Here is a 15,640-nt window from a genome sequence, read left to right on the forward strand (position 1 = left end):
ATGTACTTACCTACCTGCTGCAGCATCAGACCAGTGCTCTAAGCCTGAGAACTGAGCAATCACATTACCTCTGATTACTCACTTTTTAGTCTTCGCTGGGCAGAAAGCAGTGCCTGTCAGTTACTGACTCGCAGCTCTACCCCTCCAACACTCACTGGGGTGTGCTTAGAGCAGTGGTTCTTAACCTGGGTTCGATCGAACCCCAGGGGTTCGGTGAGTCAGTCTCGCGGGTTCGGCGGAGGTGAAGACCCACACCCGACTCATATGATTCGTGATGACATGCCCCGCTTGTCCATCATTGGCTGCAGGTGGTCACGTAACATCGCTTAGCCCAGTGGTCGGCAAGCCGCGGCTCGCGAGCCACATGCGGCTCTTTACACGCTTTAATGCAGCTCTTGTGTGCCAGGCGCCCGCTCCCCTCCCTCCTCTCGGGCGACAGGGACTCTGCAGCGTGATCCAAAAAAAAAAACAGCCAGGGCAGCGCACTCAAATGCAATGATTGGCCAGTCTCGCTGCCACTCACATCCTGATAGCCAGTGATTGGCTGTCAGGATGTGTGTAGGCGGGGCAGCGTGACGAACGTGAGAGGAGCTAGGCTCCTCTCACAGTCCGCCCTGAAGACCGGAACGGCGCGGGAATATGGCGAGAGGAAAGCGCGGAGCAAAGGTAAGTGAATTGACACAGGGGGGACTTGGCTTACTACTTGCTACTTACTTACTACTACTATATAAGGGATGAATTACTATAGGGGGGATGAATTACTATAGGGGGGATGAATTACTATATGGGGGATGAATTACTATATGGGGGATGAATTACTATATGGGGGATGAATTACTATAGGGGGGATGAATTACTATATGGGGGATGAATTACTATAGGGGGGATGAATTACTATATGGGGGATGAATTACTATAGGGGGGATGAATTACTATATGGGGGATGAATTACTATATGGGGGATGAATTACTATATGGGGGATAAATTACTATATGGGGGATGAATTACTATAGGGGGGATGAATTACTATATGAGGGATGAATTACTATGGGGGATGAATTACTATAGGGGGGATGAATTACTATGGGGGATGAATTACTATATGTATATTTTCAATTGTCAAACCTTTTCACACTTATATCTTAAATAATTGGGAATGTCTAGTTCTAATTTATATATATATATATATATATATATATATATATATATATATATATATATATATATATATCGGTTTTGAAATATATACTGTATACCATATATTAGTTTGTAGACTCTATATTTGTTCTTTGTTCTTAATGGTTTTGTTCATTTTGTGCACCTATGTATAAATATATACCTATGTTTTGAATTTTAAAAATCATATTTTATTTTTCCAATTAAGAAGGGTTCGGTGAATGCGCATATGAAACTGGTGGGGTTCAGTACCTCCAAAAAGGTTAAGAACCACTGGCTTAGAGGCTGAGCCAGCTGCCTGTAAGGTATCTGGGTGGATCCCGACATGGTTGGGATCCCTCCAGAGTCTGGAGCTGATCTGTGGCGTCAGCTGACAGTGAGCTGATTCTGGGTCACAGGAGAGCACAAGTGCACTCCTGTGGCCCACATGAGACATATGGCCAAAAGAGCTTTGGCCATATTTCTCTACTAACTTTTATGTGAAGGCTAGCTTCTTCCAGAAGTTGGTGACCTTTTTCTCTAGTGAGTACATCAAAATCATCTTATGGCTCAGCATTGAATACAGTTCATCAAACTATTATGTGAAGTAAATGTTCTCAGTCCTGGCTTGCATGATTGCTGCTCTCTAAACTGTACAGTGCAGAATGTAGACAAGCTGAATGTAAACTGAGCAATGTTAACATTGACTTACTGTAGATCTGTGACTTGAGCGGTAATAGGTTATATCTGAAAATGTACTTGGTGTTCCTGGGTATTTTAGGAGACCAGGTACATTTATTGGAAAAAAAAACAGATGTAAATCAAGCTGCATGTCAGCTTGTGATAGTTACTGTATGTGTATTTGCTATCTCTGTGCTTGGAAACAGACAGATTTTCATCAAAATGACAGCATTTCACTCACTTTTTAAGCATTGCACAATTAACAAATGGTCAGGAGTAGGTTTTAATGTGTTGCAATGCTACTTGAGGAATTTATGAATGAAGCTGCTCGATTATCATAAATCAGTCTCACTGCTACTGTTATCATTGCTGTGCTCTGCAACAGAAGTAATACTTGATTCTCATTGATGTTTAGCATTTTTTGATTGGTTGTGCACATTGATCATAATTTTTTACATTGATTGTTCACAGATCAGTTCATGTGGATAATGAGTGAATATGACTTTATATGGTCTTTATTCATTTACGTTTATCGCTGTTTATTGATAGGCTGTGGATATTGATGTACTGTTTTACATTGATTGTTTTCTATTGATTGTACTTTTCACTTGTATCAATGGCAGTATTTACACATTGTCTGCATTTTTGGTCAGTTTGCACCTTAACAGAGTTCATTTGTTTGGAGACACATGAAATTTGACACATTTTATATGTGAATTTAATTTTAGCCAAGCACATTTTACATGCAGTATCTATTACATACAGTAAGTGTGCTTGCAGCTTATTGTTAAGTGCAAATGTTTCTTCTATATTCTAGTCATTGTTTGGTCTGTTCATCACACTTATCTACAATTAAAGGAGACGTTTAGCCAAACAATGAGTAGAATATAGATGAAAGATTGGTTCTACACTCCTTTGACCTGTTTTCAGCCAGCAGTGGGCTGTAGTCTGCTGTCAGCTGATGTCACTCAGCCAGTTCAGGCTCTGAAAAGATCCCAAACATATAGTCGGGATCCACCCAAAAGCTTGGACCGGCACTTGGCTCAGCCTCTCAGCAATCCACCAAGAACCTGAGCCAGCTCCTCCTGCTCCACTTAAGTGATTGCTGGAGGGGCAGAGCAGAGAGCTGTAAACTGACAATCACCATTTTCTGCTCAGAGCGGAGGGGGAGAACTGAACAATCAGTGGTGTTTGCTCAGTTTTGACTGCAGTCTCAGCTGGGTTCAGATGCAGCATCAGATCAATGCTGCATCCACCTAGGTGAATATTAATGGTGCACTGATATGAAAATTCTGGTGCCGAAACCAAAAATTCAGGATGCACTTGGCCGAAATGGGCAGTTTTTAAAAATTAATATTTGGAAAAAAATACACTTTAATGATTAAAAAAAAAACCCACAATATATAGCCCAGTTTTTTTGTATGAGAGGATGTTACGGCGAGTAAATAGATACCCAACATGTCATACTTTAAAATTGCGCACACTTATGGAATGGCGTCAAACTATGGTACTATCTCCATGGGTGATGCTTTGTAACTTTACACTGCTAACTTTTAGCAATTTTTAGCGGAGTTTTAGTGCTAGAATTATTGCTCTTGCTCTGACGTTCGTGGCGATACCTCACATGTGTGGTTTTAACACTGTTTACATATGTGGGTGTGACCTACGTATGTGTTCACCATGGGGGAATGGGGGCACTTTAAACCTTTTTTTTTTTTTTACACTGTCCCTTTAAAAAAAATTTTTTTATCACTTTTATTCCTATCACAAGGAATGCATTCATCCCTTGTGGTATAAACAATTAGTGACAGGTCCTCTTTATGGAGAGATATGGGGTCAGTAAGACCCCACATCTCTCCTACAATGTAAAGCATTAGATCAAAAAAAGCATTGATCTAGTGCTTTAAAAAAAAAAAAAGGCCTTGTTTACAAGGCAACAGAACCGGAAGTGACATCACTCCAGTCCTCCAATGGCATAGAGATGAGTGGAGGCCATCTTTCCTTCACTCATCTCTATGCCCAGCGCCGGGATCGTTGGGTGGTTTCTTAGATAAGGCTGCGAACTACCGAGCGGCAGCTGGTGATGGCAGCGGCGGGTGGCGGCGAGGGGCAGCAGCAGCGAGGGGGCAGGATTATTTTCGGCAACTGTATTGGTGTGTTTTTTGAGGGGTGTTTTCAGCCAATGGTCGATAGGGGTGTTTTCGGCCGAAATGTTGGTGCACCTCTTGTGAATATAAATGTTGTAGGTTTTTTTGTTGGGGTTTTTTTTTTTTTTCCCCATAAGAGAAGTCCATACTTCTGTAAAGTCCGGGCAAATACATTTTTTCCTTTGCATTGGATGTCTTGTAAGCTCCATGAGCATGGCCCTCCTATTCCTTCTATACTGAACTGTATTGTAGTTGTACTGTGACCCTTTATGTTGTAAAGTGCTGCACAAAGTGTTAGCGCTATATATATCCTATATAATAATAATGCAGTGTGCACTGCTACAGGTTTAGCAGGTTTCTATGTTTTCATAGCCTAATCTATTTGCTATGTTAGTGTGTGTCCCACAGCATAAAGAGCTGCACATATTTTTATTTAGATGGACTTCAGGCATTTAGTACAAAATATACAAGGTCAGTGGGCTTGGTCCTTGATCACTTGCACGCTGTTTTTAGGCCTCATACTCAAAATATGTTGCCAGAGAAAAATGCCTTCAGTCTTGTTTATTTATGCACGTTTACGAGCATATGGCATGTATGAGCGTAAACTCATTCTATTATCTGGTATGTTCATTTATTCTAATCACTAGAATAAATTTATGCGCACGTTTTTAGGTGTGTTCATGTAAAATATTCCTATAGGAGCCTCTCCAAATGCAGCTTTGGGGCATTTTTTTATGCCCCTGAATGCTGTGCACAAATAAGCTCATCAATGCCTGCATGTGCATGGTCACATAAACCATTTCCCACCTGGCCCATTTTAAAATGACAACCAGGTGGACATGGAACGCGGCCGCGCTATGGCATGATCTGTCCACCAGACACAGCCGATGACAGATCACTGTACCGGGCCACTGCCAGTACCATGTGATCGCTGTGACCAATCACAGCAGAACACATGGCAATTGTAAACCATGAATGGCTTTGATTCATGCCATTTATTGTGTACAGTTGTGTTGCTAACTGTGATTGGTCACAGTGATCACATGGTACAGACAGGGCATATCACAGCCCATCTGTACCATGCAATTAGCTGTGGCCATTCACAGCTAATCACAATACACACTGAATCAATTTAATTCGGTAAAATTCACTGGTATACGCAATCCTAATGTGTAAAAAAAAAAAAATCCTGATCACTTCTCCAGAGTAGTACAATATTACTATGGTAACCTTATATTGTTTTGGCCACAGTGTTTAAAATAAATCGTAAAAGAAAAGAAAAAAAATGTATAATAACACATGGGGAAAAATGTATTTCTTTGTGTTTTTTGTCTTTTTTTTTTTCTTTCAACATACTGTCACCAATCAGTGTCCCTGATCACCGCCACACCAGTTATATAATGTACTAGTGATAGCATGTTAAAAAAAAAAAAGTGAAAAAAACTATTTTTACAAATGTCTTCATTTTCAAAAAAATTGTGACAAAAAAACTCGCAATGCCACTTACTAAATACATTGGACTGTCTACTTTTCAAAAAGGGGTCATCTTTATATTTTTATTTTCTTACTGGACGTGTTAAATAGCAAAAAGTCAATATATTGTTTTTTTGGGGTTTTTTTAATAGCGCAAAAAATAAAACATGCACAGGTGATCAGATACCACCGAAAGAAAGCTCTCTTCGTGGGGGGAAAAAGGACATAAATTTCATTTGGGTGCAATGTTGCATGATCGTGCAATTGTCAGTTAAAATAACGCAGCTCTGTAATGCAAAAAATGGCCTGGTCAGGAAGGGGGATAGATCCTCAGGAGGGCAAGTGGTTAAAAAATAAAGCCAGACGGCTGTAGTGGCAGCATTCTTTCTGCCCGTGTGCAATGCCTGAACCACTTTACGTTCTTCACAGAAGGTACGCTGTTATGCTGTACAGTCTCTGGATGTTAAAACATAAAATCATGTGACTGATCAAAGTGCATAGTTCCTGGATTCCCCAATTTTCAAGGTAAATAATTTCTGGCGGACTTTCTCTTTGGGAAAGTGTTACCTTCTCCTGTCATGAAATCAGTTTGCTCTATGGTGTAGTGCATGTAACCACAGTTATTGGCAGGTTTTCAGCATAGATTTATATGCATGCTTTCACATCATACTTTTGGAATGTGCAGTTCTATATTTAAATTTTCAGTTACTTGAAAGCTCTTTATATGTGTCACTGTGAGAATTCTAGGTGCCTATTTACCATAAAGATATAATAGTAAAGCTAGACTGCAGTTATAATGTGCATATATTTTCAGACACTACATTTTAGTTTTCATTTCAGCAGCTTTTGCTGTGCTTTTTACTGTCTGGAGAGGAAAGCTGCCAGCAGGATGCCAGTATCCGTCTCACAGAAGGCTGTTGATTATAGTGTATTTATGTTAAATGCATAATGACCTCAAACATTTTCTTGGCCGAACTGCATCTAGCGCAGTGGAATGTATATGCCATGTTCGCTCTTCTGTTACCGTTTTGCACATTTCAAAAACATATTCAGGGCTTTGTGATGGCGTTGGGGCTGGTTCACAAAATTGGTAGAACAGAAATCTAATCCCTCTGGCAATGTAGCACAATTCACATGTATTTTAACTGTGTGTTAGCTGGTTGTCAAGAGTTCTGCCTCCACTAGATGGAAAGGAAGGTGGTGACATTACAATGGCGCTGTATGGATTGCAGCAGTGCCAAGCAAGTGACTCCCTGTGGTCAGTGTGCAGAGGGACAGTGCTTGCATGGAACGTGGAAAATCACAACTATCACTGTAATAGCACCTGCTACTACAGTTATTGTAAGCTTCTCCCTTGGCCACTCAGGTATAAAATATGCATACTTGCATTGTACCATAGTGTACCAATGTAATCGTGCAAGAAAAATGATACCTGGAGTTCAGCTTTACATTTCTAAAATGACTGGCTAGTTCACCCTAAAGCAGTATTAAACCCAAAAGCAAGCATTCATTATTTCACACCTATCCAGTTCTTAGATGTGATGGCTATATTTGCCTTTTTAGGCTTTATTTTTTCTATTTTCATCTGGTGATCCAGCCAGTAAGTCTGTTTTTCAGCAGAAAAACAGACTTCTTGGTCGTGTGCTTAAAATCAGCTTTTATTCATTTATGTAAAACCTTTATCCCAAAAGGAAAAAATGTTTGCTGTAGCTGCTTATAAAGTATTAGCTGGAGTTCAGCTTCATTTTGTTAGTGTATTTACATTTGCTGGTATATCTAATGCTTTAAGGTGAAACTTTTTCTTCTGTAAAGTTTAGAATAGAAAAGAAAAGCAGGTGCCAGCACATACCTGCCAATGAGCCGTAACATTTTTTCCTGGGAACTGTGATGTGTCCCAGAACATTGTGGGCAGGGAGGGAGGGGAGCCAACCTTACTGGGATCCCGCACCTCCTCTTCCCTTTTTTGGGCAATTATATTTGAACTTTTACACACTAATTAGCACTTGCAACCATCAGTTGGTGCACACGGTTTTTTCATACTTTTATACATTCCAGCAGCTTGCCTATGTATAACTTGTTCACAGTGCACACATACCTGTTTATAGACCTTCCAGAAGGGAAACGGGTACTGCTGTGCTTTCTTATTCGAAAATGCAGTATGCTTTGCAGAGTGTGATGTGTGTGTTTAGAAAAAAGTATACACGATTTATAGATTTATTTATACAATTCATAAATATTTAAAAAGTAAAATAACATTGACACACACACATACTATATATATGTAGCTTCACTTTAAGTGGTTGGTCAGGGGTTGGAGTGAAGCAAGTAATCCTGAATGTTTCCTAGTGTATCCCTTTTAGTCTTTTATATGCTGTAGCCGCTAAATACATCCTGTTATCATTCAGTTGGTATGGAAGTCAAATGGATAATTGATATCTCCATTTTTATATGGGGGGGAGGGGGGGTCACATGCATCTTTATAGGAATATACCTATATTTTCCAGTTTGTGTGATTTTTATAGTCCAAGATGATTGGCATGGGGAAAATATTTTGTTTTCAGATGGAATATTCCCATCTACTGTTTAAAACACAACCAGTTCTCTTAATAAGTATAGGCTCATTACTAGGCAGACTTCAATCCCACCCCAACCAGACTGCTTAGTATGACACTGTAACAAAGGAAGGCAAGTCCCTGCTATATACAGCAATGAGACATTAGACTGTGCATGCCTAGCTTAACTCCCGTTACAGGCCATGGAATGGCTTGCATGTTAGATGAAAGCCATTTTGGTCCCCTTAATTTCTCTACTGTAATCCACCTACTTGTCTAACCTATTAATTCGGTTCACCTTGTTCAGGAATTTAACAGTTTTTCAGATAGGTAGTTGTTGCATTTAACTTTCCTTTCCCAACATGTATGCCAGTATTTTATGAATTACATATTGTACTTAAAAATTTGACATTGATTTAAAGTGATTGTAAACGCTCACCTTGTAAAACAACCCATTCAGTTTAAAACAGAAATGAAAGGCAAAACCCTTGTGTAAAGATATAAATAAAAATACCCCTTTTCCCTTCTTTATACTGTAAGTGATCACATACCCTCTGTTCTCAGCTGCATAAGTGCTCAGAGAGCTGGGGGATGAGAAACAGCAGCACACTGATCTTCTTAGTGAAAGTCTGTGCGGGGAGATGTCAGCAGAAATCTGACTGTTGGAGGAGAGCAGGCTGAGTTCTCAGCACAGCTAGAGAACTGACCACGATGTGTTCTCCTGCTTAGTGTGGTCAATTTTTTTTTTTTTAATAGGAAAGCAGATGGGCTGGCAGGAACCCCAGGGATTTCACACAAAGGAGCAATACAAAGAGAACCGGATACATTTTTCATACAATTACATGGTACAGCAGGTACATATCAGGAATATGAAATGTTGGGTTTACGTATTCTTTAATTATCATTTGAATAAATATGTGGTTAGAAAATAATGGCTGTTGCATAATCATTTTGTAACTTTTTATACTTAAATATTTTCTTTCCTTTGTAGGCAAATAATGATCAAGCTGACTTGGTTTGGGAACTGAACTAATAAGATGCCCAAAACATTATCCACAAAAGTAACCCCAAGTGAGAATTCTGACAGTGACTGCAACATCATGGTAGAGAAACAAACAGGAAGAAAGGTAGGTGAAACTGCTTTCTGGAGAATAGGATAAACCGATTAAAGGCTCCACCAGATGTTTTCATTTGCTTTTCCCTTAAATAGGTTGTTTTTGCAAAATAAATCCTATTTTTCCATGTCTCAAGCAGCTGGCTCTGGATGTTCCGGATGTCTTCCTGTGCTTGCTGGAATGCATGGAAAACAGCTGGTGGGTTTCTTGAAGAACTTGCTTTCGTCTCTTACACATAGGCCTTTATTGTTCAGATTAATTTCACTGGTCAGGTTTTAATTTCAATGTTAATCCTGTAGTATGCTAGTAAAGCTTCACAAAATAAAAATATATATATGTAAATTCTTGCCATGAATTAATGTGTGTTTTTGTTTTTTAATGTACAAATTTTCGTATGTAACCAGTAATCCTGGTACTTCTACAGATTTTCCAATTTTTTTTTGCCTCATTGAGAGCTAGGGCCCTGAAAATTTATATTATTGTATGGATTATGCCACATACCTATCCTTGAAGCAGAACTTCACCCAGACATGAAAAAGCTCTAGAAAATGTAGTTGGGTATTCATTTAAAAATATAAAATGTATTTTAAAATGCAGTTGGTGAAAGCATCCAAATTTTGTGTTACCTTCTCTAATCCTCAATACAACAAGGCTTGGGTAGAGAGGAGTGTCAGTATTAGAAGTAGTGAAGTGACCTTCTCAATTTGCTGGGTTTTTTTGTCCAGTCTGGGCTGTGTGTGTTTTTGTTTTTTGTTTTTTTTTTTGAAGTGCTTTTACCTTAAGTGGAGCTGCACTGCATCTGAGTACCACAAACCAAAAATACTATATAATTCATTTTTAATATTCAAAGCAAACTCCTCCACCCATCCATGTCTCCATGCTTTATTTTGCTGAGAAAACAGATTTGAAAAACACCTCCTGGCTTTTGACAGTGACCATCTTGAGTAAGGGCAGATGATTCATGTAGAAGTTGCTTCCTGGAATCCATTTGTCCTCAGCTCAGGCATTGGCTGAGCTGAGAACCCTCCCTCCCCTCCTGAAGTCTCTTGGGATGTATGACATAATTTGCCTGAAGTTCTGCTTTAAGCTCAATCACAAATTTGGCTGCACACACTTACAATTTTTTGGCAAGTGAAACATTCATCATATACATGTTATATTTTGGCTATATATTGAATTACTTTTCTGGATTTAGGGCTGATACACACACCACATTTTCTATGTTCGCCATAAGACCGTTATAGCTCTTTAGAATTGTTCTAACTAGATATTGAACCATTTTTGTGATATCCGAAATATAATTTCTACACCATTAACCACTTGAGCTCCAGAAGGTTTTACCCCCTTCATGACCAGAACCGTTTTTTTTTGTTTGGCACTGCGCTACTTTACCTGGCAATTGCACGGTCATGCAACATTATACCCAAATTAAATTTACATGATTTTTTTTCACAAAAATAGAGCTTTGTGGTGTTTGATCACCACTGGGTTTTTTATTTATTATATAAACAAAGAAAAGACCTGGGGGAAAAAAACTATATTTTTTACTTTGTTGTACAAAATGTATTCTGCTACATGTCTTTTGAAAAGAAAAAAAAGTTTAAAATAATTGGTCTGTGTGACAGTTATAGCGTCTAAAAAGTATGATTGAGATATATATACTGTATATATAATAGAAAATTGATCAGTCCTGATGTACTGGCAGCCTATCTCATTTCTTGAGGCCCTTAAAATGCCAGTACAGTACAATCCCCCCCCCCCCCAAAAAAAAAGAAATAGGGTTTTCAGTAAGTAGACAATCTGTGGTATATAGTAAGAGGCATGGCACGTTTTTTAAGTTGTAATTTTTTGGTTACTTTTATTGGAAAATGAAGAAATTTAAATTTTTGGTTTTTCACAATGTTTTTTTTTCTACATACTGTCACCAGTGCAGGACAACATCGTCATATGACTGGTGTGGTGATGATGAGGGATACTGACTAAAGAAATGTTTTTGTTTTTTTATAACATACTGTAAATATTTTTTTCTTTTTTGTGTTTTTTTTTAAATATTCTTTACAATTGTTTTGCATCCTGTCATCAGATTAGCTCATTGTCACCATAGTGACACTACTACTCTGGGTAGGTATGATCTGGGATTTTTTTTTCTTTTTTTACATGACTATAGGTTATACAGTACTGATCACTATATAAGCAATATCTTTAGCTGTCATGAATGGGTTTTCCATTCATAAACAGCTTGCTTGTGGGTGTGATCTGTGATTGGCTACAGCTAGCCACATGGTACAGGTAGCTAGGTACCATGTGATGTGGGCCAATCACAACAGTAAGCAACCTGTTCATGAATGGAAAGCCATTCATGACAGGTTATTTAATTTATCATGTGATCGCTATGATCAATCATAGTGCTCACATGATACCCGGTGGACACCGGTCACAGGAGAAGAGCAGGCACAGTAACGTGTGTGTGTATATGTGTATATGTATGTGTGTATATATATATATATATATATATATATATATATATATATATATATATATATATATGCCACAGTAAATGTACTGTAGCAGGACTGCAAGTGCTCCTTTTTTTTTTTTTTAATTAAATAACAAGCCTGTACTTACCTGCTCTGTGTAATGGTTTTGCACAGAGCAGCCCGGATGCCTGATCCTCCTTGGGTCCCCTGCCAGCGCTGTCAGCTCCTCCCCTATAGCAAGCCGCTTATGCACATCGTTGGATCGAGATGTGGCTCAGGTAAGTGTAAGGGGTGCTCTGGGGGGAGCTGCACATAGAAGTTTTTTTTTTTTACCTTAATGCACAGGATGCATTGAGGTAAAGTATCTTCAGGATTTAAAACTACTTTAAATTTTAGGGTGACAGATTTATCATTTATTATGACTGTGGTTTTTTTTTTATATAGTAATTTTTTGTTCACATTTTATATACATGTTAAAAGATTATTTCTGCATTACATTTGTACCTTCATACGTGCACTTTCAAGCGAATTATACTGTAATGTGTTAATAAGGTTGTAGCTTTTCCATTGTATTTTATACCTTCAGCCTTTTAACTGCATTTCCTATACTTATGACATACTCAAATGTTAAAGTGTTACTAAACCCAGAACAGTAAAATCGGTGTGTATATGCAGTAAACCATGCTTGTTATACTCACTGTGGAACCTAAGGGGTTAATCCTGCATTGTGTAAAAAGGCTGTTTGATCCTTTTTCTCTGTTCCTCCTCTTGTTCAAAGGACCACCTGATACAAACTGAATCTCTAGTCCCATGCACATGCTCAGGTTGTTGTGTATTGCTAGAGAGTTTTTTTTTCCCTTGGGAGAGTGCATGTGATCAGCACAGGGCCAATCGGCACTGTCCAGACAGATCAGGGGATTTCCATCCTCCTAGAGAAAACTCCTCCTACAAGCTTTAACCAGTGTCCTGCTGAAGTCACAGGACTGCTCTAACTGCTGGTGAGATAAGTACTTAGCAGTTTACATTTACTAAAATAATAGCATTTCCATGTTGTGTCTGTGGGAAACCAGATATATAGTGAATGCAGGATCCTGGGTTTTCTAACACTTTAAAATCCAGTTTTATAGATGAAGTCTCTCTATTTTGGTATTCAGAAAAATCATGCCCTGTTGCTTGGTAAAATGTCTGCTTTTTCCTAGCAGTTAAAGTTCTATAAACTATTTAAAGTTTGAATTGAGCTTCTAGGAAAAATTATGAAACTGAACACAATTGTTTGGATGCTGAATGTCTTAAATGTGTCAGACAATTCTTTAACTTAACTTCTGAAAGTAAAAGGAGAAAAGCAGCCTCCACGTGCAGCAGCTGCTTCACAGGTTTTATGTCGGGGTAACCTTGAAGAGTCACTTTTACTTCTGAGAAGCTAATTTTTCAGAAGTGTGCTTGTGTCAGTGCTCTCTCAGAAGACATCTGTCTTGCTTTGTCTCCTAAAAGCTGTTAGTCATTTCTTCTCTTTCTCTTCATATTCCCCATACGCACTAGACTTTTCTGTTAATGTGTTACATAATGTATTTTATTAGCCAGGCACAGCGCATCTTTCAAAAGGGATGGTGCAAGGAGGCCTGCCATACAGCGTTGGTCCATTTGATCGGTAGACCACTGACTGCTTGATGTACAAAATAACAACTTTGTGCTTACTTAGGAATTGCCAGGATCATTGACAGTTTTTTGGATTCTGTTGGTTATGACTTATTAGAAGTATCTAGTTAACCAACTCCCTCCCGCCATATAGTAAAATGACGGGCGCAAGGCGGTTTTCTCATTCTGGGAGGACGCCACATGACGTCCTCCCATTCTAAAAGCGCCTGCGCGGCTCCGGGAGCGTACAGCTCGGTGATCGGCGGTGCGCTGTGTCCCTCGAACACAGCGGATCACCGATCAACGGAAAGAGCTGAAGATGGCGGCTCGGTCATGTGATCAGCTGTGTCTAATCACAGCTGATCACATGTAAACAGGGAGATGCCGCTTATCTGCATTTCTCGCACGCAGACAGCTCGTGAGGAGAAGAGAGCTGGTAATTGGCATTCCTCAGAGGGGGCATGTACACAGATCATCAGAGCACTGATGATCAGTGTGCTCTGATGATCTGTGTAGCCCCAGCAGCGCCACCTGTCAGTGTCCATCAGTGCCAGCTCTCAGTGCTCATCCATGCCACCTGCTAGTGCCCATCAATGCCACTTCAATGCCACATCAGTGCCCATCTGAGCTGCCTTTCAGTGCCACCCATCAGTGCCAGTCAGTGCCACCTATCAATGCTAGTCAGTGCCAGTCAGTGCCGCTTATCAGTGCCATATATGAGTGATGCCTGTCAATGCCTATCAGTGCCACCTATCAGTGTTCATCAGTGCAGCCTATCAGTGCCCATCAGGGCAACCTCATTAGCACACATCAGTGAAGGAGAAAAATCACGTATTTACAAAATTTTATAACAAAAACTAAGAAAAAATATTTCAAGTCAGTACCCCCTCCCCCGGTGTCAGAATGCCCGCCGCAGTCCCATTATAAGTCACTGATCACCGCCATTACTAGTAAAAATGGAAAAAAAATCCCAGTATATATACCGCCATTTGTAAATGCTGTAATTGTCACGTAAACCAATTAATTTACAATTATTGGGATTTTTTTTTTTGTAGCAAAGATATATAGCAGAATACGTTTTGGCCTAAATTTATGATAAAATTTGATTTTACTAATTTTTTTACTGGACATTTTTAATAGAAAAAAGTCAAAAATATTGTTTTGTTTCTCAAAATTTTCAGTTTTTTTTTTAATAGCGCAAAAAAATTAAACTGCACAGGTGATCAAATACCACCAAAAGAAAGCTCTATTCTTGGGGGAAAAAAGGACGTAAATGTAATTTTAGTGCAGTGTTGAATGACCGCGCAATTGTCAGTTAAAGTAATACAGTGCCGTAATGCAAAAAATGACCTGGTCAGGAGTGGGAGTAAATTCTGTCTGGTTAAAGATTCACTCATCTTGCAGCCTCTTCATCTTTAAATCCTTGCTTTTGTTTCAGTTTAAAATGGTACTAAACCCAAACCCAAAACCAAAAATGTATTATATGGTGATATGGCCAGTAACACACCACCTGTATTAGTGAGAAACCACTCTGGAGAATTGAGAAGAGAACACAGCAGACAGCAGCATTGTCAGTCTGGAAGGGAAGGGGGAGCGATGAAGGGAGTGTTTAATGTATTAACAGATTTGAGTACAAATAACAAATTGAGACCAAACTCCAGCTCACACTTAATAATCAGTTACAGTTACAGCAAACATTTTTTCCTTTTGGGATAAAGGTTTTATATGAATAAATAAAAGCTGATCATTTAAATCACCCCTGCCTTTGGCAAATGGATAGTCTCATCCATGTAAGCTGATACATTCTGCTGGAGAGCTTGCATTTCTGAAAAACAGCAAAGTTGCTGGCTGAAAGCCACCCTTGGTTTGAGCTCTTGGCTGGGATTAGAGTGGTGTCTATACAAACACAGCCCCAGAGCCTATGACAAAGCACTTCTCTGCTCCCCCAATCCACCACATTTGTGCTTGACAGAAATGTTTGGAAATCTGTCAGTGGGTGAACCTATTCTGGTGGCAACTAATTTACAAGTGTTTTAACTTCCATTGTGTCTTCCTGGGACCAGGGAATGGATGGAATCTCCCCCTCCCCCTTCCCCAGTGGTATAGAAACAGAAAAAAATAAAGTCTATGGGTCTCAAAAATGCGGTACATCACACCAAACTTGCATAGGACTCTTTTGGAAATTGTGTTGTGTTTGGAATGCATAGGTGTGAACGACCTCCATCAAAAGCCATGTTATCTCCCTTTGATGCAAATCTGATGCATTCCAGAATGCACAGATTCAGATGTAGTGTGAACCAGGGCTTTGGATTTACAACCGCTTGCCGACCACACTATAGCCGAATGATAGCTACAGCACGGTCCTCCAGTTCTGGGAGGGTGTCATATGATGTCCTCCCAGAAT

The 15,640-nt window shown here is 39.3% G+C and overlaps 1 protein-coding gene across 6 annotated transcripts in view; it reads left to right on the forward strand.

Moving 5' to 3' along the window:
* The window catches only part of ANKRD12 (ankyrin repeat domain 12), a 179,822-nt gene that overhangs the window by 55,664 nt on the left and 108,518 nt on the right, over positions 1 to 15,640 (forward strand). For all 6 annotated transcript variants that reach the window (XM_089670995.1, XM_089670996.1, XM_089670994.1 and 3 more), the window contains one exon: positions 9,001 to 9,136. In XM_089670995.1, the coding sequence (XP_089527121.1) occupies positions 9,047 to 9,136 (90 nt within the window). In that variant the 5' untranslated portion in view covers positions 9,001 to 9,046. The remainder of the gene's footprint in view (positions 1 to 9,000; positions 9,137 to 15,640) is intronic.

This window comes from Staurois parvus, unplaced genomic scaffold (assembly GCF_062004578.1).
Source record: "Staurois parvus isolate SC_StPar_1 unplaced genomic scaffold, SC_StPar_1.0 ptg000097l, whole genome shotgun sequence".
In the NCBI taxonomy this organism is placed as follows: Eukaryota; Metazoa; Chordata; class Amphibia; order Anura; family Ranidae; genus Staurois; species Staurois parvus.